General features: G+C 38.0%; 2 protein-coding genes across 6 annotated transcripts; both read left to right on the plus strand.

Annotated features, from left to right (window-relative positions):
* Positions 1-224: 224 nt before the first annotated feature.
* Positions 225-11,120, plus strand: LOC129104915 (MORC family CW-type zinc finger protein 3-like). Its single transcript, XM_054615780.1, is given in 21 exon segments — positions 225-351; positions 2,074-2,146; positions 3,135-3,267; positions 3,469-3,695; positions 4,066-4,222; positions 4,665-4,809; positions 5,235-5,363; positions 5,464-5,583; positions 5,691-5,788; positions 5,959-6,066; positions 6,169-6,297; positions 6,910-6,984; positions 7,169-7,211; positions 7,414-7,482; positions 7,824-7,944; positions 8,112-8,118; positions 8,466-8,578; positions 8,581-8,655; positions 8,658-8,827; positions 9,216-9,357; positions 9,430-11,120. Coding segments are annotated over 21 exon segments (2,412 nt in total). The 5' UTR covers positions 225-312; the 3' UTR covers positions 9,669-11,120.
* A 397-nt stretch (positions 11,121-11,517) lies between these two features.
* Positions 11,518-20,861, plus strand: chaf1b (chromatin assembly factor 1, subunit B). Of its 5 annotated transcripts, none has more exons than XM_054615331.1 (14): positions 11,518-11,609; positions 12,003-12,150; positions 12,583-12,715; positions 12,863-12,983; positions 13,702-13,805; positions 13,959-14,055; positions 14,191-14,275; positions 15,595-15,688; positions 15,802-15,871; positions 15,964-16,055; positions 16,155-16,314; positions 16,746-17,327; positions 18,925-19,013; positions 19,894-20,861. In XM_054615331.1, exons 2-14 carry the CDS (start codon positions 12,025-12,027, stop codon positions 19,992-19,994), a joined length of 1,854 nt encoding a protein of 617 aa, XP_054471306.1. In that variant the 5' UTR covers positions 11,518-11,609; positions 12,003-12,024; the 3' UTR covers positions 19,995-20,861. The 5 variants fall into 5 exon arrangements, with proteins under 5 accessions (XP_054471306.1, XP_054471305.1, XP_054471309.1 ...); XM_054615330.1 differs by having other exon boundaries at positions 12,008-12,150; XM_054615334.1 differs by lacking the exon at positions 11,518-11,609 and adding an exon at positions 11,664-11,719 and having other exon boundaries at positions 12,008-12,150.
* The last annotated feature ends 2,726 nt before the right edge of the window (positions 20,862-23,587 follow it).

Here is a 23,587-nt window from a genome sequence, read left to right on the forward strand (position 1 = left end):
TACATTGTGCAGGCTAACATCTCTATCAGAAAGCAGAAACCCTGGGATTTAAGTTACAATGCAGCCCTTTTTATCCCGTGATATAATGCTGTGGACACCCATCCAGTGCCAACATCATTCTCTTCTTAACAACTCCACAGAAACAAAGCTGGGCTTTGAATCAAATTTGAATCAAATTTGAGTGAAGCTCCGCCTCCACAGCTGTATTCATGGAAAGACGAGCATCGATATTTAAGAGGCGTCTGTCTTACGGTTTGTCATCCCGTGAGTTCTACGTCAACACCTGCTACCGACATCCGTATTTACTGAAACATGGCGGCACAAACAAACCGCGGTGTCCCGCTCAGTACGGTCAGTAGAAAATACTATTTTATTTTATTTTTTGTATATTTATTTTAATATTAACGTTATAGTATGTGGTCAGCTGGAGTACTGCAGCTATAGCTGTGTGAGCAAAGGGGTTAAATATGTCTTATGCTTTCTGTTTCCAATGCCCTGTTGACTGACAGTAGAGGATGTACTTACATTATAGTTTACTAATAACTGTACGATGGACTCTGTACCAATCAGTCTATACTCTCTACAGCGCTCTGTGGTTGTGTGAACTCTAGGTAAAACATATTATTGCTCGTAGCAGTAATATTTGCCTTTAAATCACTTCACTGATGTCAATCAAACAGTTTTTTCAAGTCTGACAGATGTGCAATTTTAACACTAAGGAAGAAAACAAGTTTTCCCAAACATTAAGTACATTCAAATTTTTGTTCCATTTTTTTTTTTTTATTACACTATGGGTCAAAAAGTTGGAAAACACTTATGTGGGAAAAACACTTCCGGGTCCCCTATCACAGTGCTTAAATAACCTTAAGTTAATAATTCAAACACGTCAAGTAGTGTTCAATGGTTCAACATAATAAATGTTTACTGCAAAATAAAACAGAGAACGTGTAAACCTACTAACTTCACTAACTCACTTTATCCTGCAACACATTCTCTTTTATGCCATTTACACACTCCTAAAGTTTATATCTTTATCTTTTACTCCCTTCTCTAAACTCAATTGTTTATCTTCTTTGAGATTTCGCCATCATCCACTGTAATTAATATTGTTAGAAAATTGTAAGAAAAAATATTAAGAAGACCAAATCATTTACCAACCATAAACATAAGTGTTATGACTTAGCTGCCAGATCAATAGCTCCAGAGTTTCTCCTAACTACAATCCTTATCTATGTAAATTGTCAAAAGTGCATACATTATTATAATGGTAGGGCTATAACATACAAAAAAACAGAAAACATAAAAAACACAGAAATTTCAGATTATTCTAGATTCATCCTAGATTTATTCTAGATTTATGCTAGATTTGCAAGTATAAACTTTTCAGAAAATGTATCTTTTTTTATGTCAATCCCACAATCCTCATTCTCTGTTTTAGAAAACCCAACGCATTTAAACACTATTTTATGTGCATAAAAACACAAGTGTTATATTTTTCTTTGTTGTAACTAATGAAGCCTCTGTCTATTTGTAACACTCGTCTGTTGGTGACTGAAACTTCTGTAGTGCTGTTAAATAAAATTAAAGGTGTAATGCGTAGGATTTGCGCCAGGAGATCTCAAACCTCTGGGTTAGTAGACAGAACACAACTTTTTGTGTAACTATTGTCCTTCTCTTTGCATATATTTAAATCAGGTAGTAGGCTACATTTGCATTTTCAATGCACATCTAATTTGCAAAGATCAGCAACCGCATCTATTCTTAGTGAATTTGCCAACCACTGGGTAAAAGCATTGTCAGAGAGTTTACTCATCTTTGACTGCATTAATAAAGTTACTGTGAGGTACTTTAAACTGGTTATAAAACCGTTTTAAAAAGGGCTCTAGTTTTCAGAAATACTACCACTTTTGTCCACAGGGGCCGCCGAAATCGACACAAAATGAAATTTCCTTGTAGTAGCTTTAGGCGTTAAGGCCACGTTGATTGAATATGAATAAATTGATGTATGAAAATAAAGCCACGTTGATGTCGTCTAACTATTCTGTACCTTTTTATAATTTGCTCCCCTCGCAGATTAGTCCCAGGTTTCTTCATTCAAATTCCACCAGCCACACCTGGCCCTTCAGCGCCATAGCTGAGCTCATAGGTGAGTCATCATCACACGGTAGTATTTGCAAGTGAAATAGGCTGCTTTACTTAAGTTTCTATTTCCTACATGAGTTTTCTATTTCACTACATAGTGAGGTCCACAGTTGATCTGCGTGATTGGGTGTCTTGGATGACATAACCAATGATAATCCTATTCAGCGATGTTTATGTGCATTAAAATGCAGTTGATTTTTTCTTTTTTTTAAGTATTAAATATGTCTTTCTCAGCAAACAAGCAACTGACTATAATAGCCTGCAGCATAGGTTTGAATTTAACAATACTCTTCCATTTACTTTATTTCTTTAGGTTTTAAAATGACAAAGCACTTTGTTATGCCGAGTAGTTAACAATGTATTTAACATCCCATGTTGTCATAGACTCCGACTGTCACATTAAAAGAGAACAGCAACAAACCTGATTCAAATACCAGCATATGATCTTTGATGAAATGGTGTTTTAACGTCAATCGGGTCACTACTTAGTAAATTAACAATTCAAAATGATTGATTTGTTTAAGTCTTGGTAAAGCAAAAATAAATATATGATCTGAGTTTATCATACCATAACATGAGTTTTCAACCACCAAGACAAATTAGAATGATTAAACAAAATTGGCAAGTATATAAAATCAGGTTTCCCATCTGATGAATAACATCTTGAACACAAACTCCACAATACAGTATGATATAGTTCAGTCTTTTCATATTTTTTCAACAATTATTTTCTCAGATTTTTATTAAATATCACATTTTAAAACCAGCATATTTCTGATTATAACTAAACATTTCATGCCTGCTTGAGTCACCTCTCTCATTGGTATGTGTAAGCTTTGAATAGCTATAAGGATAGTGTTAATAAAAGAACAGCGATGCACTTTGTGAGCAGTAACTTAACTGTAACACGCGGAATAGTGAGAACTTTAAATGCTGGAGGTTGAGATTCTTATGTGAATTTAATTTAGTCCTAAATTTGTTTCTTTTACCAGACAATGCCTATGATCCAGATGTCAGCGCCAAACAGTTCTGGATTGATAAGATTTTGTTCCAAGGACAAGAATGCCTCACCTTTGTGGATAATGGAAATGGACTGGACTATGAAACAATGCACAAGATGCTCAGGTACTGCTACTTGGTATTATTTTGGTGAAATTATGAATAATGTATAATGACCCATTGGACATTGACATTACACTGGCATACATTATGATCATTGCTTAAACCTTTTATAAACCAATGTTGTACATGATGCTGCATTGATTTGTGAATCCTGACATGATTCATATGCTCACTAAATAATATATATCCATTTCCCCCTTTTAGCTTTGGGTACAGTGACAAGACTGCTATAAAGGGTATTAAGCCAATCGGTATGTATGGCAACGGTTTCAAGTCTGGATCCATGCGTCTTGGCAAGGACGCCATCGTGTTTTCGAAGTCGGAGAGGGCTTCATGCGTTGGGATGCTCTCTCAAACCTACCTGGAAGAGATTGAAGCTGACCAAATAAGTGTACCTATTGTCTGCTTTGAACAGAGAGAGACAGACAAGTATATCCTTCATCTACTGCATTAAGGCATATTGCATCATGTAAAAAAAAAAAATGTTGATAAAGTGTCATGAGTTGTCAACTGAATTGATTACGAGAAGATTTAATTGAAGTTGTAGAGAAATCTGAAGTACACTCAAATAGTCTGTGTGTAACATATTGGTGTCAGTCTGGAACATGATTTGATATGGGTCCATTTGTAGTTACTCACTTTTTGAAAGTATTTCATGTGGGCAAGATAGAAGTCTACACAGATCTTCTGTGAGTTTGATATGTCTTAAACAAACACATTTTCTCTCAATCTTACACCAGATGGTTATATTTCCATTTCTCCTTATTTCTTCATACAAGTTGCACTTAACTTTGGCTTTACTCAGTGTAAGACAGGAGCACAAAGCCAGTCTGCAGGACATCCTGCGCTATTCCCCTTTCAAGACGGAGGAAGAATTGCTTGTTGAGGTCAAAGCCATCAGTTCCAACTGGTCCACACAGAAAACTGGCACACGGATCATCATCTGGAATCTCCGCAGGTCTTTCTGTAGTTCCTACTTACAAACACGTGTTAAATGTTTTATTTCAGATGGCTTTATGTACAATGATTAGATAAAGAAGATATTTCAACACCCTAAATACTAACCTTTTAACTCTCAGAACATAATTCCTACAGCAAACTAACATGAACAAAATTACAGTTAGAGGTATTAGATAGCATTCAGCTGCATGTGTGAATCAAACTGTAAGAATTATTTGTTGCACAACAATTTGTCAACATGAGCTTTAAGGCTGTGCTTCCAACAAACAGCACAAAAGTTGTTAAACTTTCTTATCAAGAATCAATTACACTAGTGCTGCATGTGATTGTCTGTTTGTTACAGATGGGCTTTTTTTCCGTAATTTAAGAAGTAAATCAGTGTTAGCCTCAGGGAGACCAGATAACCCAAAGACTAAAAGACATGTTTATGTTTTCAACAGGACATCTTCTGGAACAACTGAGTTTGATTTAAAGAAGGATCGTTACGATATCCGAATTCCATCTGACGTCTACGAGGAAATGAATGACACTCAACATCCAGACAAGGTCACTTCAAACATCCCTGAGAGTTTGTACTCACTGCGGGTAAGGAGCAGTAATGTGTGTGACTTCAAACAATTCTTAATGATTGAGTTATAATCAGGTATCATTTTGTATGCCTTATACACACACAGTCACTAATGTGTCTAATGTTAAGCATACAAGCATCAAAATTGAGTCCAATCGTGGTCCAATGTGCACATTTGCACATTCACAGCGTCTGTATTATGTAAGTAGGACATGTCGTTTTTAACAAGGTTTTTTAACTTACTGTTTAAAAACCATATCACCCACTTCTTTAAACATGCGTTATTTTTTAGGCTGACCCAGCTGTTTAAGTGGAGTCCATTTAATTGTAGGTAATCTGTGTTCTCTTCAACAGAAAAAACGCTCTGGAATATTTAAAATTCTCTTGATCGCTTACTATTTGCATGAGTAAATAATTAATAAATGTTTTTTGGTGGGTGTAGGCCTATTGCAGTATTCTCTACCTGAAGCCCAGGATGCAGATCATTATTCGTGGTCAAAAGGTGAAATCTCAGCTCGTTGCTAAGAGTCTTGCCCTCGTCAGGAAGGACCACTACAAGCCCACTTTCCTGGTATCCTTTCATTGCAGAGTATTGATAAATATATTTAATTTGGGACATTTCGTATGTTCACAGGAAGTGTTTCTTGAGTTTTCCTTAAACATTATTTCAGAACAAACGTATTCCTATGACTTTTGGCTATAACACCAAAAGTAAAGACCAGTATGGCATTATGATGTATCACAAGAACCGGCTGATCAAAGCCTACGAACGTGTCGGATGCCAGCTCAAGGTGAGTTGTGTTGCTTTGTTTAGTGTGCTGTTTAGTACACATATTGTCAAGAGTTTTGTAAATGTCATTAACCAGTGTTCATGATTCTGAATTGTTGCTGTCCGCAGGCCAACAACAAAGGTGTGCAGGTCATTGGGGTCATAGAGTGTGACTTTCTGGAACCTACCCACAACAAACAGAGCTTTAATGAAACAGATAAGTACAGGTAATGGCACCAATTCCAAATTCTGTTTTGATCACAGCAGCCTGATTTAGGTTTAAGTGAGTTTCAACTTGAACCTTGCACAAAAACAATATTTTTATAGTATCAATCATGTTACTGGATTATTTCTCAGCACAGGGCCAGTAATGCAGAAGTGTAATTTCTTGGTACAGGAAAACTATGAACAATTTGAGCACCAAACTGGAGGAGTACTGGAATGAAATGTGCTACAGGAGAAGAAGAGAGGATCCAAACGCCACCACACCAGTGGAAGATACCATGTTAGTATATTTTTTAGTGACTTCACGTATTCTACATGCATTTTTGTCTAACTATTTTAACTTCCTACATGCTCTGATACTTGTCTCTATCTATGTACTTAGAAAGAGCCCAGATCAAAACTGGGTGCAGTGTGATGACTGTTTGCGCTGGCGCAAACTTCCGGATGGGATCAACTGCAGCAAGCTGCCAGATGAATGGTTCTGCCGCATGAACCCGGATCCTCAGTTCAGGTAACTAAAGCATTATCGAAAAACCTGTTGCTATAATTGTAATCTCATGTGATAAAATAAACCAATATTAATGAAATCCAAACCATTTTTTTTGTAAAAATGCCAAACTGTACTAGTATTTTAGGTCTACAATTTATTTGTTACTAAAAATCAAAAAATGAATTTAATATATAATTAACCATAACACTTTTACTCTACAACACTAACAACTTTTTGAGGTTTTTTTACACACCAGAAAAAGAAAGGATATATGATTTTTTGAATCACATGAATCATACATATGACTCCAATTTGATTTGCAGGTTCAGATTGAATGGAAATACAAATTTAACAGTTTAGGGTCTGATATAACAAGTTTTGGCACATTTCTCTGTGTGTTGATAAATGGAAGCACCCAAGACACATACACGCATTATTAAGATCAAGGTATTTTGTCAAAAATAGTTAAACCCAAACACAGCTCAGACTCACTGGATCTTTTCTAATCTCTATCTATTTTACCCTCCCAGGAGCTGCCATTAAGATCAAGGTATTTTGTCAAAAATAGTTAAACCCAAACACAGCTCAGACTCACTGGATCTTTTCTAATCTCTATCTATTTTACCCTCCCAGGAGCTGCCAGACTGAGCAGGAGCCTGTGGACTCTGATGATGAGCAACCTTCATACCGCAAGACCTATAAACAACAGTGAGTCCCTTTTCACTTATAAACACTGCCACAACTTTTGCCCCAAAAATGGAATGGAATATTTAGACCTAGTAAATAATGCATGTTTTTGTATTAAGCAGCCAAAAGCAGCCCTAATACTTTAACGGAGCATAATAATTGAAGGGACTTACTTACATTACCCCTGTGGTTATTTATTTTACAGAGGGAAGGAAGACAGAAAGATTCAAGAGAAGAAAAGACAAAAGGTAAAATAAACACATTCCTTATTGTAAATCACCTGCCATTTCTCTGCATGCTTTTGTTGTTTCCTCCACATGGTGCCTGTAACACCTCTTGACAAGTTAGAATAAACTGTTATTTTTCTAATAGTATTGGTTTTTGATTCAAAAAAGGTTAACACATAATTAATAGTGTGTTTTGGAATTTGTATTTTTCTGGGTTGAGGAGGCTAGAAAGCGCAATGAGGAACGTCTGGCTGCTCTCGACAGGCTAAAACAGGCCAATAGACATCTGCAGGTTGGGAGTAATGACTAAAGTAGATTCTTGTGCAGATGCTTACTCAAGATAATTATTGTGTTAACAGGAGTTTTAATAAACAAATAGCAAAAAGTAGGTATGGTGTAGGATTATTACTAATTACAAGAAGACATAGCCCTATGTTTGTAACACATTTAGATATGTTTTTTAGATGTAACATCTTTCAGCTGTTAATCATGTCTCATATCACTTTTTATGTTGAATGTATTGTCTATATTGTTTGTCTGTATGAGTTGATTAGGTGGCAAGTGAGTTTCTCCATTTGGGAAATAGTAAAGCTTTCTAGTCTTATCTTTCTATTTGTTTGTTCTTCTTGACAGACTGCCCATTCTCCCTCAACCCCCACAACCCGAAAGACAAGGTTTAACACTGTATCACCACAAGGGGCTGCTGCAAGGGCTGAATCCTCTCCATTTAGGTCCTCTCGACTGTCACAAGCTGGTAGGAATAAAAGCTCTTTGTGTGTGTGTGTGTGTGTGCGTGTGCGTGTGCGTGTGTGCGTGTGTGTGTGCGTGTGTGTGTGTGTGTGTGTGAGAGAGAGAGACGGAGAGAGACAGAGACAGATGTTATTTATGAAATTAAAAATGTCGTCAAAATGTTGTCAACAGGCCTCAGGTATGATGTTGTGTTGTTTGTGAGCTTAGATATATAAATATGAATTTGTTTAAGAAGCATATTTATGGTTCTTTGTCTGCATTGCAGCGGGAAAAGAACACAGCCTGCTTCTCCACAAACAACGCCCAAAAGACCTAAAATCAATGGCTGCTCAGATACATCCACAATAGTGGATGTGACCCCACAGAGCTCCCCATCAGTGCTCATTGATAATAATGATAATGATGATAGTGGATCATCATCACTTTGTCACCAGTGACAGAAGGACCATCATCTGGATAGTGACAAAGTTGTAGGACCTCCCTGGTGAATAAATGTGATGAGGACTCTTCACTTCACTGCCCCAGTGTCACTGAGGTACAGGACCAGCAGGACCAGCTCAAACTGATGCAGGCTACAGCTGTGGAGAGAGACTTCTTTAAGGAGCAGGTCCATAAACTTACCTGCCAACTGCAAGACATCGCAGACTGGAGGAGCTGTCTCGGATCAATGTAAAGGAGTGTTCTCACCAGGCCATTCAGACGGAGGAAACTGAGGATGTGGACATCGGTGTCTCTGTTTGAGGGCCAAACAGAGATCAATGAAGCTGTTAATGACAGCTTCTGAGACCAAGACCAGTGCCGCCCAATGTGAAGAAAAGGACATTGATGATATTTTACAACAAGTTGACTGTCTAAAGCGAGAACTGATTTATGAACTGCACACAAAGGTTAGTCGTCTAGCTTTGTTTGGAACTTAAAGTTCAAGACCGGTGGTAGTCTTAATTTTTCTTTTTGTCAACAAATCCCATAAAAACACCAAAGCCAACAGCTTCCAAGTCTGCTTCCTCATGGACAGCCTCACATGAACATATATTTTCCAACAAATATTTTCGACAACAAATCCAAACATGAAACTGACTTTGCACTTTACTTATAGAGAGCAATCATAAAGAATGAGTTTTGTAAGGTTGTACGGTTATATATTATGATTGTCTTTTGCATAATTTGGTCCCTAAATATACACCTTTTTTTTTGTTATTATGTCAGTATGTTGACCTGCTTACCTTCCCTCCTTTATTCATTTTTTCTTCTCCTGGGTATCTGTTACACCATCAGTTGGACAGTATGGAGGTGGAAAGGGCAAACCTGGCATCCGAGTGCCAAGAGCTCAGGTTGGGCCTGCAGCAGGAGAGGGAAAATGCCAAAGGGGGAAGCACAACTCCACACAGAACCACTGATTAGATTAGAAGGTTAGATGGTTGGAAAATCATTCTCCTTTCACGTTGCATGAATTGTCACTGAATTATCACTATTTGAAAAAGCAATTGAGGAAATCAGCAACCCAGAAGAACAATGCTGTAAATCAGATTTTCTCTATTCTCTCCTCCCTTCAGTGTGATTGAGCTGAGGCACAACATCGGGCGCCTTCTCGTCTCCTTCGTGCCGGCTCTGGACCTGGACCTGGTCAATTATGAGTGCAATGTAATCGATGAGATCCTTGAACAGGTGCTTTCAAATGTGGATTCCGTTGAATGGGTGGGGCAGAGGTACAGCGCAATAAATGAATAAACAATTGAAATTATCCTGGAATGAGGAACAGTACTCCACCTATAAATAATGAGAAGGGAATTTTATGATTGTGGGAGATGAAGTTGTATTTATTTGAAGGTGTTTTCTTATTGATGAACAGTAAATTCAAAACTATGAGCAGCTTTGCACTTTCTTTATCTCAACAGATGAAAACTGCTATAAAAGCAGTTTAAACAATACAACCACAGTGTACATAAATAAATGTTATAGGCTATTCGCTTTGCTGGGTAGATTTTGGGTAGAATCATAGAAGTCAAATGCTATGTTGAGGTTTTCATGAAAGATAGGCTCTGTATCTGATTTTGTTTGTTTCACAATGAAAGCTATCTGTTTTCTCTTTGATTTGAATTGATGCACATTTTATATGTTTTCTATGATATATATTTATATATTTTCTGTCTTTGCTTTGTGATGAAATGCTCTATGGCATGTTATCATAAGTATCCTGGTGAACCCTTCTGGTGAACATTTTTCTAAAGGTCACCATGATGATAGGTGAAACAAGACTCAGGTATTTTACTTCAGAAAACATATTAATACCACAGTGTATAAATACTCTCTCATAAGTAAAAGACCTACATCCAAAATATGACTTAGGTAAAACTACAAAAGTATAAGCATGAAAATAAACTTTAATCCCAAATTGGAAAATGTTCTGTTGATGTATTTTTGTGTAAGCATCACTAATGCTGCAGCTGGTAAAGGTAGAGCTCATATACTGCTTAATATACTTCTGGGTGTCTTAATTTATAGTAATAGATCATAATGCATAAGTTGATTTATAATTTATATAAATGATGACTGGAAAGTAAATAGCAACAAATGTGAAATAAAAGCAGTGGAGTAAAAATAACAATATTATTTTCCAAGATGTAGTCAAGTGGAGTAGAAGTATAAAGTAGCATAAAATGGAAACACTCAACTAAAGTACACGCACCTCAAAGTTTCAAGTACAGTACTTGAGTAGATGTACTTAGTTTCATTACACAACTGACTGTGATAGAGGTCTCAATCAGCATTTTGTAACCAACCATCAGACACACTTTACAGTTTATGCTCCCGGAGAAGATCAGGGCCTTAGACTCCCTCACCGCTTTTAAATCAAATCTTAAAACTCAACTGTTCCTCTCCGCCTTCCCCTAAGGTCTTGGCTTTGTGTAGTTTGGATTGCGTTTATTGGGTAGTTGTTCAGTTTTAATATATATTCTTAGATTTTATTTTTATTTGTTTTTAGCGTTTTATTATTATATTTGATTATTGTGATTGTTTTACCCTGTACAGCACCTTGAGATTTCATTGTATTTTAAAGTGTGCTATATAAATAAAATCCATTATTATGCAGATTTTAAAAGTCATTAAGGATTATTGTACGTTTTCATGTAACACACTGGTGAGTGTGTCATTTGTCTTGGGTAATAAAGTTTCAATGGTAGTGGCATCAGCATCAGCATACATGATATCTCAATATCCTGTGTAACAAAATACTAGCTTCCTAGTTCAATAAGACTTTGGAGGGGCTCAGAATGAAACAACAGTGTGGTTTCACATACGGAAGACTAACATTTCCATCACATTTAACAGAAAACTGAAATTAGTTTACTCATCATAAAAAAAACGTCTCTAATGGCACACATGATGTCAGCTCAATAGGAACCGCATTAACCATATTACAGGTTAATACGTGAATATCTTTGATCTGTGAGCGAATATTCTCCATGAGAAAGGGCACAAGAAAAGCTCAGGTAGATTTCTACTTTATAACATGAAGGATTTAACACATAAATTACACATCCATGGTAAGGACGGACAGGCTCCGCCCCTTCCGCGGTTTCGTCCAATCACTGCAGTCTACTCGACCGGAAGTTTGGAACGATATGTACGCGGGAAATTACCAATCGCTTCAGCTGGACAGCAGTGGAGGTAAGACACTACATTTACTTCAAGATAACTTCAGCGCCAATAATAAACAGATATGAGTCGGTTGTGTTTGTAGCGAACACGTCTGTTAGCTAACAATAGCACATGTAGAGGTACATGTTTACCTGGTTGTGTCATTTGTCTATAACGTTAGCCACACTTACATGTATTGCTAACGGCGTTAGCTAGTTGTAGCATTAGCTTCCAGTGACTATGTGGCCAAGTAGGTCGTTTTATCAAATTGTTTTTGTTATTGTAACTTGTCACACGGGCTTCTTATTGTCCAACCCGAGAAGATAACCGTCTGTGTTACGTCAGCTGCTAGCTAATATGAGTCCATTGGAAACAGTCAGTAGTGACGTTATCACATTTTTAAATGCTTTTTTCCCTCCTGAGATCAGTGTTGGATACATAAAACATGAAGGTGGTAACGTGTGAGATTGCATGGCACAACAAGGAGCCAGTCTACAGTCTGGACTTCCAGCACAGCGCAGATGGACGCATCCATCGACTGGCCACAGCTGGAGTGGACACAACAGTCAGAGTGAGTGGGCATGAATGCAAATGGTTAAAAAAAACAAAAAACACACGTGTCAGACCAAGAATCACTTCAAAAGTGATTTCTATCTGAATATGTCAATCTTACATTTTCATATTGACATACTTAATAGGACATTATTTGGGGGATATTTCCAGGACCTCAAATGGGTGAATGTGTCACACACAGAATTCTCCCTAACAGCACTTATTTCAGATTTTTACAAACCTGTTTGAAACCAAATACAATATACAAAAGCAAAATTTGTCCCACCAAACGTACATGATTGGGTATAATAAAGACCAATGGAAAAGTTTTTTTTTTATTAATACAAATATGCAATGCATATGTAATGTGTTAAAACAAGTCGTCCTCAAACTGCCATATTTTACAAGTTCTACGATTTAAAATTGATTAACTTCCCTGATGTTGATGCAGCTGTGGCGGGTGGACAGTGGCCCAGACGGGAAGGCGGTGGTGGAGTTTCTGTCCAATCTGGCTAGACATACAAAGGCTGTCAACGTAGTGCGCTTTAGCCCCAATGGAGAGCTGCTCGCCTCAGGAGGAGATGGTATGTCACACATGGTAGTGGTACACAGATGTTAGATGAAATATGTCCGTATCTGAAAAGCGCTGATTTTGTCTATCACAAAACAGAACAGATATTTTAAAATACAATGGCATTTAATAATCACATGGGTTGTTTCTTTTGGCACAGATGCAGCAATACTGCTGTGGAAGCTCAATGACTCAAAAGAGCCTGAGCAGGCACCCATGTTCCAGGAGGAGGAATATGCTCAGCTGAACAAGGAGAGCTGGTCTGTGATCAAAACTTTAAGGTACACAACTGTCAAAAGCACTGGGTTGGCACTGTGTGGGGTCCAAAACGGTTATTATTATTTATTATATATTATTTACAGAGAAACAATGACATTTGCAGTGTCTGATGTACTGTAGATTTGAATATAGGTAAAGCTAATTTTCTAACACCAGTCCTTTTGATGGGCATTGATTGTTCAAGTAATAAAGTATTAAAAGCTGACTTTTTTTGCCCTAATTTAATTCTGTGTTACCAGGTAGCGCACTGCGTTGACCAGTCAATAATGCAAGTGCACATTTCTGTTGGATGACCTTGTAGGGGACCTGTATAATTCTACTGTTAACCGTGCAATAGAGTACTGCAGATATGATGTATTTTTGTAGGCCAACTCCGGAAGTTAGCATCGCACTGGTTCCGTCAACAAAAACCCAATGGGATTTTTACATTGGATTTTTTTTTTTTTTTTTTTTTTTTTTGCAGAAAATAAGATCTGTGGCAAACACAGGTTTATGATACACACGTTTTATTCCGAAAGAAAATCATCACAAGTGATCACCACTTCAACGATTAAATCTTAAATATAATGAGCAAAATGGTAAAATGCTAACTGTAGGCTATAAAAGAGCTACTCCCCCCTGTCGCATGAGCGCAGGTATAAACATAAAGAGGCTGTGAAGGTGTGATGACATTTTTTAGTCTATAGCTATCCCCTTGTTTATTATATAATTTTTCTTCAGGGGGCACATAGAGGACGTGTATGACATCTGCTGGACACGGGATGGAAACTCCATGGTGTCTGGGTCTGTTGATAACACTGCTATTATGTGGGACATCAACAAAGGTTTGCTTAGACTCAGATATGTGTACTCCATTCAGTTTCATCTGTTATATTTGTATTTTAGTAATATGAATCCACAGCATACTGTAAAATATATAGAGAATATCTTATTTTGGCCTTTTAGTTATAATTGTTTGCAACTGTTTTTGTTTTTAGGACAGAAGCTGTGCATCTTGAATGACCATAAGAGCTACGTGCAGGGGGTGACCTGGGATCCTCTGGGGCAATATGTAGCCACTCTCAGCTGTGACAGGTAGCAATAAAATTCTGATTCAGACATCATGGTTGTTCCTCATGATGGATTTAATCGTCATTAAATAAATGTATTTGCTGTTTCTTAGCTTGAACAGCTTCATACTTAAGACGTTTTTGTTTTCCTCCCCTTCAGAGTGATGCGTGTGTACAGCACTCACACCAAAAAGAAAGCCTTCTGTATCAGTAAAATGAGCTCTGGTCCAGTTGCAGAAGGAGAGGTCAGTAGAAAATTTTGGTTTTGACTACCCAGCTCAATTCAGTCACTCCATTGTTCTGGATGTGACTAAGGTCTGCAATTTAACACGTTTTATTTATATATATTTTCTTATTATTTTGAAATGATAATATTTCAGAGTGGGCTAAAGCTTTGTATATTTGTTACATAAAACATTTTTCCATACATGTATTCATGCATATGCAGGGACAGAGGTATTTAAATGCTGCCGTACTTGTTGGACATAACAAACTTACAGGAGTAAATATTTGTGTAGGTCAGTCCTCATATACAGGTCTACATACACATCTATATTCATCCAAACCCACATGTTTACAGCCTACATATCTGTGTGTACATCAATATTAATGGTTTCGTTTTTAACTTTCCTACATATGCTTATCCCACACTACATCTATTTCCATCAGGGAGATGAAAAAGCATGAAATATTAGTAGAGTCAAACATAGTCTGCTCCCACTGGGGTTATATATTCAATTTTTTTTATTCCAAATTTGATTAAATGTGTTGTTTTGGATCAACTTTTCCATTTGAAATGTTTCCAAAATGATTCCGTTCTTTTCTTCCAGTGGAGGCGATATTAATTTGGTTTCACCTACACTGTAAAACAAATTGCAATGTTCCTGCTGATTTTTTTTTCCACTTTGCTTTAATATACAAGGTGTTTTCATTTTTAGCTTAAGCAAATGCATTTTACAATATAAAGATGGACTTTTTTTGGCCATGTTTGTCCTGCAAAGATTGAAAACTTTGTACCGCACTTTTGTGTGTAAATGAGAGATGTGTTGTAAGTCCTTGCTTTATCCTGGACTCCAATCTTTTATCTCGTCTGTTTGGAAGTTATTCTGTAATGTATGCACACCATCTAAAAAGATTTAACATGTTCTTGATTCCACATGACTTAACCACCCATTTAATGTAAGATTTTTCTAGGGATATTTCTCACTTCCAGTTGGGCTGCTCAGAAAGTGTTGCCTGTAGAAGAAATGTAATTGTCATTCTTAAAGTTTTCTGTTCACTCATGTATCTTTTTCAGAATTAGCCATGTACAGTGAACCTTATATCAAATTCTTACCTTTGCATGTACCGTTTTGAGATTATTCTACATGAAACCAGGTCTCTCTGTTCTTGCATATGCTCCTGTTTTGGCCATCTGTTGACCAAGACATATTTCTCTTCCCTATGTGGTCTTATATTATGAATGTACTCTGTAATGTCTTCAGAGATCTCCTGCCCTGCTGCCAAGTGAGTGAGACATGTAACACACACACTCTCAGTGCTGCATTTCTCTTTATCGTTGCAGGTCAAGCCGTACAGAATGTTCCACGATGACAGCATGAGGTCGTTTTTCCGACGGCTTTCATTCACACCTGATGGGTCCTTCTTGCTAGCCCCAGGTACCTACGCATCCTGCTCAAAGTGTGCTTTTACCTGCCATTTATCTGGTTACATTTTATTGTTGTAATATCCAAATCAAGATCATTTATTTAAACCAATTTTGTAACCTTAGCTGGATGTGTGGAGGTTGGAGAGAACATCATAAATACCACCTACATCTTTTCCAGGAAGTGCCTCAAGAGGTAACTTTTGTGTCATGCTGTGGCATTTATGGTTTTTCGGAGTCATTTTTGGCTGTATTTAGTCCAGTAACTGATGTACAACTGTGTTTTAGGCCTATTGCCCACTTGCCGTGTCCAACTAAAGCTACACTGGCTGTGCGGTGCTGCCCCGTCTACTTTGAACTGAGGACCAAGACGGGAGAAGGCAAGAACATGCGCCCCATACGTTAAAAGACAACAATGATAATGAAGCCCTCCCTTTCTTATTGTCTACATCGTTGGTTTTACCATTTCTCCTCTACAGACGGTTCAGTTCAGGCTCTTCCCAACGTATTCCAGTTACCGTACCGCATGATATTTGCTGTGGCATCTGAGGACTCCATCTTCTTGTATGACACGCAGCAGACGCTTCCTTTCGGCCTGGTGTCGAACATCCATTACCACACACTCAGTGATCTTACATGGTAAACTACAGCTATCTTCTATTGTCTTCTTTTGTAGCGTTTTCTTTGCTACAAAGGATCTTTTTGAAAAGTTGTCACTTGTAGGACGTGGGTGTGGGTGGATATATATATTTCACATTAACCAAATAAATACGTCAATTTAAGTATTGTATTTCGCTATTTTGACCTCAAACATCTTGTGCAACTGTATTAATATCCTCCACATGCATTTTTTTCTTTTGCTATTTTTCATGAATGGCTATGTAGGAAGCCAACTAAATTCTGATTGGTTGACTTTTTTCTGCAGCTGGTGGAACGTCGATTGGCACAAAACCTAACCTCTTTGAATTGTTTAACAAATCTGAGATGTGCGGGGGAGCAATTAAGGGGTCTTGGACTTCATGTTTTAGCCTTCCACCTACTGACACGTTTTTGTATTATATCATCTTTAGGTCCCGTGACGGTTCCTTCCTGGCTGTGTCCTCCACGGACGGCTACTGCTCCTTCCTGTCCTTCTCTCCTGGGGAGTTGGGCACTCCCCTAAAGGAGCCACCCACCCTGGAGATCTTTGCCCCAAGCAGTGGTGCTGAGAAAAAGGGCAAGAAGTCCTCCGCGGCTAGGAACTCATCTCCTTTGACCCAGCCACCAAGCTCAGCCCCGACTCCCACATCCCAAACGGGCCTTGGCAAAGATGTCCCCTCTGTCACCCCCCCAGAGGAGAGGAAGAGCACCCCGAGTGCCAAGTCTAAACCTCAGCCCCGTAGGATCACCCTCAACACCCTGGAGGGCTGGGGGAAGCCCTCCACGGCTAAAACCACAGCTCCTTCAGCACCTCAGACCCCAACATCTGCAAACACCAGCGCACCCTCTACTCCCCAAACCTGTGTCACCCCTCTCACCCCTACCAGCTCCTCCACAACACAGCCACGCATTGCCCCCCTCACTCCCTCCACCCCTAAATCCCTCAACAGTGCTAATAATGCTGGCTCCACCACTCCTAAGGGTTCAACCACCCCAAAGGGGCCCACCCCAAGGTAATGCAAAAGTATAGTTATATTTTATTCTGTCAGTGTGAGCGAAAGGGAATTAGTTTATTATATATTAAGTGTGAACCTTTGCACAGCTATGCTTTGATTGTTGGCAGGTAGGCTTTCACCCTTGGCGCGTGTGTGTGTATGGGGACCGCAGCTCGTGATTATTACATTATTGACAAATCATTTCATGATATTTTTAATGATATATTTCAGCAAATAATGAAAAATACACATCAGAATACTTGACATTTTACTTGATTATCATCTAGGTGCGACTTATTAATTAATCGTTTAAGCACTAGTGCATATCATACTTTTTTTCTATATCTCGTTTGTGGATATGTTTTTCATTAATAGTGTCAGTATAAACCCAAGTGATTGGGATGTTTTTGTTCCTTTCTGTCGCTCACACATGTAAATAAGTCTGCACACTGCCAAAACCAAGTAATTTTAGTGATTAAATTGAAACAAGTTAATCATCTTTGGAACATCATACCTATACTATTTACATGATTATTAAGTCAAACTATTCATAGAGCACTTTTCCAAAATCCTTCACAGTTGCAAAAAAAAAAAAAAGCCAATATAAAGCATCTGAATAAATGAAAAAATCAAAGATCATCAGCATTTTTTAAAGAATAAGAACAAATCAGTTCAATAGAATATCTTTCAGAGTAAATGGGTTTTGAGAAGAACTTTAAAACACTCAAAAGAGTTTTCTGATTTTACCCTCAGAGGGAGACCAGTGAGGGGCATCACTGGTGGTGGAGTCAAAATTAAGGGATTTTGAATTCAATTCTCAATTTGACAGGAAGGCCAGTGTAGTAAAGACATCACAGGGGTGACATGGGAACGGTGTAACGTTTTAGTAGGTAATCATACAGGAGAATTAATGTAAATTATTTTCCCTACCAGCAATATCTTCCTAACCGTTTTCATCTAGTAAGGGTATTTAGGGTTAGCATTTACTGTAGATGGTGTGAAGAATGCAGGTGCTGCCTTATACAGGAGTGCATATGGTTATTTATGGAAATACTTGAACTATTCAAATGTGTTTTGAACAGCGTCAGACTGAGGAAGTAATGCACAGAGCATACTGTGTCCAGCTCCCTCCCCCTAATGATAAAAGTAACTAAGCTGATCATCTCTAAATATGCAGTTTTAAAGCGCACTAAATGCAAGAAAGCAACGTGAAATTCAAAATGTGTTAAATGTATTTTTTTAAATAGAAATGGCTGTAATGGGCTTGTGATGTTTTTGTCTGTACTGGCAGTAAGAACAAAGCCTGTCTGGTATGAGGGATCCGTTGGACCCCCCACTGACTATAAAATAATAATCACTCTGACAGGCTGCGTTAGACAATGGCAGGCCTGCACATGCTTTTGTGTTTGCCTTATATCTGTAACTTGGGAGTGTTCGCCTTGGCTAGTTTTGACCAGTTTTACTCGTTGGCAATAAGACTGAATCAGAAGAACAAAAGAGAAGACAAACAAAGAGGAAGTGATTAACAGTGTAGAGGAGTACAATTTATTGTCAAACCTTGTGCCTGTGTTTCCATGCTTGAAGCCTCTTTACCATTCATCCTTTTTGTTTGCAGGAGAGTATCTCTGACTCCCGTTGCAGCCCGATCTCCAGCTATCAGTTCACTCTTTCGCACTCCCTCCTCCACTGAGAAGGCCAAACATGGTTAGTGAGTGCAACTACTTTGGCTGTTGTTCTTTATGTTGCAAATTACAAAACTTACAAAAGAAAAATATATATATAAGACGGCTAAATAATCCATCCACCTTCATAGACCGCCTCAGTCTGTATTTCTGTGATGGTGTATCGGTCCAACTTTTTTTAACCTGATACTGAAAAAATAAACAAAGAATAAAAAAGGATAAATGTTAACAATTTTTTACATATATATATATATATATATATATATATATATATATATATGAACATAAAAAACAATGACAATGCTAAAAAGGGATCAAATATCAGTACTCTCTTTTTCACAATTTGAAAATCTATATTCCTCACTGCAATGACCTTACAATCATTTTATTTGAAGTAGCAGGAGGCCAAGAGTTGCTGTGGCACAAAAACATTAGTCGGTGGCCAAACAGGACCAAATGGATGTTACTGACCAACGTTAGAAACAAACTTTTGACAAGTAAACTGTCATGTACTGATCTGTTTTGTGAAAGAAGAATCAGACCAGTACAGATCCAGCAGAATGTATTTGTGCATCCCTAGTTGTAATCAGTGTATTTTAGAGGTGAAAATGAAAGTTGGCCCAGCCAAAACATTGGTAATAGTCCTTAACTGCACAAGAAAATTGTGTTTGCTATGGCAAGCACATAAGGCCAAAGTTGAACCAGGTAGTGGGTCTGTGAACTGTAATCAGTGTTATTAGCGAGGGTTTCTTTAAAGTCTGTATAATCATATAACTGCTCATGTTCTTTGCCCAGTCGGACTCCTTTTTGTTTTTTCCTGTAAATCACAGCAGAAGTCGGACAGAACCAGGCTATCATGTGTAACGCTTCTGTCACTGATCGATTCACTTGTGTTTCTGCAGAACGCCCTTCTCCTCCCAGTGATCCAGTGTGCCAGCCGCCAGATTCCAAACGGCCGAAGACCAGTGAGCCCCCAGTAAAGACCAGTGCCACCCAGACTTAGTGTTTAATAGGAACGGTGTGGTGCTTTGATATCAGAAAAGAGGACATACTGCAGAGGGTTACAGTTACAAAAGCATCAGTACAAAACCACTGAGGCTGCTCATGAACGCAACAGCACAGTGCAATAGCACTGCGTGTGGGTTGATATGGTCTGTACTTGATTTAACCAGATGAAGCTTTAAGCGCACATGATGTAGTCCTTATAAAACAAACCGCATTGCAGTAAGTGTCCTTGAATTTATACTTATTTTAGTCTTGTGTGTTTTTGTATCATACAGTAAACAGGTAATTGTATCATATTTGATTTGTTTTACATTTAAAAGCTCAAGTGCTCTTGTACAAAAGGAGAGGTTTGTCTCATTTCTTTTCAAAAACATGATTGTGAAAATATAACAACAAGAAACCTGAAGAAGAAAAAACACAAGCATCTCAAGGTTTAGTGCCCAGTGAGAGGTTTGAATTCACAACCCGAGTCTATATTTGGTGCAGACTATGGGCCAGCAGCTTGAGTGTAAAGCTCAAAATTGTATTTTTCTCATTGTCTAATAAAGGATGTTTCATATATAGTGCATGTTTAACTGGTTTGCATAAAATAACTAGGATGATTAATGCTTTCTTAACTACAAGCAGCTGACGGTTGTGTAAAATGTTACTTTCTATTATGAAAACCATCATTAATGAGCTGCTTTTGTTGTAAGCCTAAACTGATTTGAGCCATCTTTGCAATCCTTGTGAGAACCAGGCTGATGTACAGAAGAATTAATACTGCCAGTCAGCAAACAAATAATGCTGCAACATCATACATATCCATGATATACAGTGGGTACGGAAAGTATTCAGACCCCTTTAAATTTTTCACTCTTTGTTTCATTGCAGCCATTTGCTAAAATCGAAAAAGTTCATTTTTTTTTTTGCATTAATGTGCACTCAGCAACCCATCTTGACAGAAAAAAAAATGTAGAAATTTTTGCAAATTTATTAAAAAAGAAAAACTGAAATATCACATGGTCATAAGTATTCAGACCCTTTGCTGTGACACTCATATTTAACTCACATGCTGTCCATTTCTTCTGATCCTCCTTGAGATGGTTCTACTCCTTCATTGGAGTCCAGCTGTGTTTAATTAAACTGATTGGACTTGATTAGGAAAGGCACACACCTGTCTATATAAGACCTTACAGCTCACAGTGCATGTCAGAACAAATGAGAATCATGAGGTCGAAGGAACTGCCCAAGGAGCTCAGAGACAGAATTGTGGCAAGGCACAGATCTGGCCAAGGTTACAAAATAATTTCTGCAGCACTCAAGGTTCCTAAGAGCACAGTGGCCTCCATAATCCTTAAATGGAAGAAGTATGGGATGACCAGAACTCTTCCTAGACCTGGCCGTCCAGCCAAACTGAGCAATCGTGGGAGAAGAGCCTTGGTGAGAGAGGTAAAGAAGAACCCAAAGATCACTGTGGCTGAGCTCCAGAGATGCAGTAGGGAGATGGGAGAAAGTTCCACAAAGTCAACTATCACTGCAGCCCTCCACCAGTCGGGGCTTTATGGCAGAGTGGCCCGACGGAAGCCTCTCCTCAGTGCAAGACATATGAAAGCCCGCATAGAGTTTGCCAAAAAACACATGGAGGACTCCCAAACTATGAGAAATAAGATTCTCTGGTCTGATGAGACCAAGATTGAACTTTTTGGTGTTAATTCTAAGCGGTATGTGTGGAGAAAACCAGGCACTGCTCATCACCTGCCCAATACAATCCCAACAGTGAAACATGGTGGTGGCAGCATCATGCTATGGGGGTGTTTTTCAGCTGCAGGGACAGGACGACTGGTTGCAATTGAAGGAAAGATGAATGCGGCCAAGTACAGAGATATCCTGGAAGAAAACCTCCTCCAGAGTGCTCAGGACCTCAGACTGGGCCGAAGGTTCACCTTCCAACAAGACAATGACCTGAAGCACACAGCTAAAATAACAAAGGAGTGGCTTCGGAACAAGTCTGTGACCATTCTTGACTGGCCCAGCCAGAGCCCTGACCTAAACCCAATTGAGCATCTCTGGAGAGACCTGAAAATGGCTGTCCACCAACGTTCACCATCCAACCTGACAGAACTGGAGAGGATCTGCAAGGAAGAATGGCAGAGGATCCCCAAATCCAGGTGTGAGAAACTTGTTGCATCATTCCCAAGAAGACTCATGGCTGTACTAGCTCAAAAGGGTGCTTCTACTCAATACTGAGCAAAGGGTCTGAATACTTATGACCATGTGATATTTCAGTTTTTCTTTTTTAATAAATTTGCAAAAATTTCTACATTTCTGTTTTTTTCTGTCAAGATGGGTTGCTGAGTGTACATTAATGCGAAAAAAAAATGAACTTTTTCGATTTTAGCAAATGGCTGCAATGAAACAAAGGGTGAAAAATTTAAAGGGGTCTGAATACTTTCCGTACCCACTGTATGTCCATTTGTCTTCATATATTCAAGACTGTGGCCAGGATTTTTATTTTCTAATCTAAGGTTGGAAGGTTTTGACTGTAAACCGACAAGAACCATAATTACACCTTTCTTGGATTTTTTTCTTATCTACTTTAATTATTGAGTCAACTGTTAATGTTCTATATTATATTTTCATAGAATTGAAGGTCTTCATATTGACAGGAAAAACGGGTGGATAAATAATGAATCTAATATTTCTTTATTGTCTAAAAATAAGTCATTTTTAAACATATTGAGTATCAAAGAAATACATCCAGAAAATCACCCAGCAAATGTAGGTTTTTTTCCTTGTAGACTATAATCTACTCCAAGGTTAATAAAACCCCTTAATCCCCCACCAAAATACAGAGGGCATGACCTCCATGCGGACAAAGTACAAAACACATCTTGTGCTCAGAGTACACGCTTCATTAAAGCACGTTTCAATGTTTGTTATCAAATGTACAAATTTTAATCTAATGCAGAACATGTTTGCAAGCTTTTCTCCTTATAACATAACCATGGTAATTGTGATGTGGCGGTGGTTTTTGAATTGGTTTTAATGTTATACACTTTTCCAGAGTACTGTTTTCGCTTTATGTATTTTAGATGATTACTATAAATGTACAAGTGATAAGAATATACTGTAAGGTTTATACATATACAAGTAATTAGAATATACTTTAAGGATTGGTGTCTTGAATTAAAAACAAACCTAGTGGTAAATACAAACAGTAAACTTATGCAGTGAAGTACCATCGCAGTCATGTTTCCCTTGTATGAATGTAGAACTCACTGTGGTGTACAGTAAGACTAGAGTTCTCCCTCTATATTAAGCCAATTCATGAAATGAAAGTCAATGTTACTAGTTCATTTCAAACACTGAATAAAGCACGCATTTTTTCATTACTATATGTATACTGTTAAGGAGATTACCTCTGCTTTGGTTTGATGAATACTGTTTGACAGCAGTATTCCACAACCTTTTTTAAAAGATCAAAATCCTCATTGAACAAACAATGTTATGGTGTTGACAGGCAAATGGGTGATGTATTAATTTGATACAGATGTTTTCGTTTTCTGTTTAATGTTGGAGTTACATTTGGTGTTAAAAGTTTCATGAAAA

The sequence above is a fragment of the Anoplopoma fimbria genome, chromosome 16, assembly GCF_027596085.1.
Source record: "Anoplopoma fimbria isolate UVic2021 breed Golden Eagle Sablefish chromosome 16, Afim_UVic_2022, whole genome shotgun sequence".
NCBI lineage: Eukaryota > Metazoa > Chordata > Actinopteri > Perciformes > Anoplopomatidae > Anoplopoma > Anoplopoma fimbria.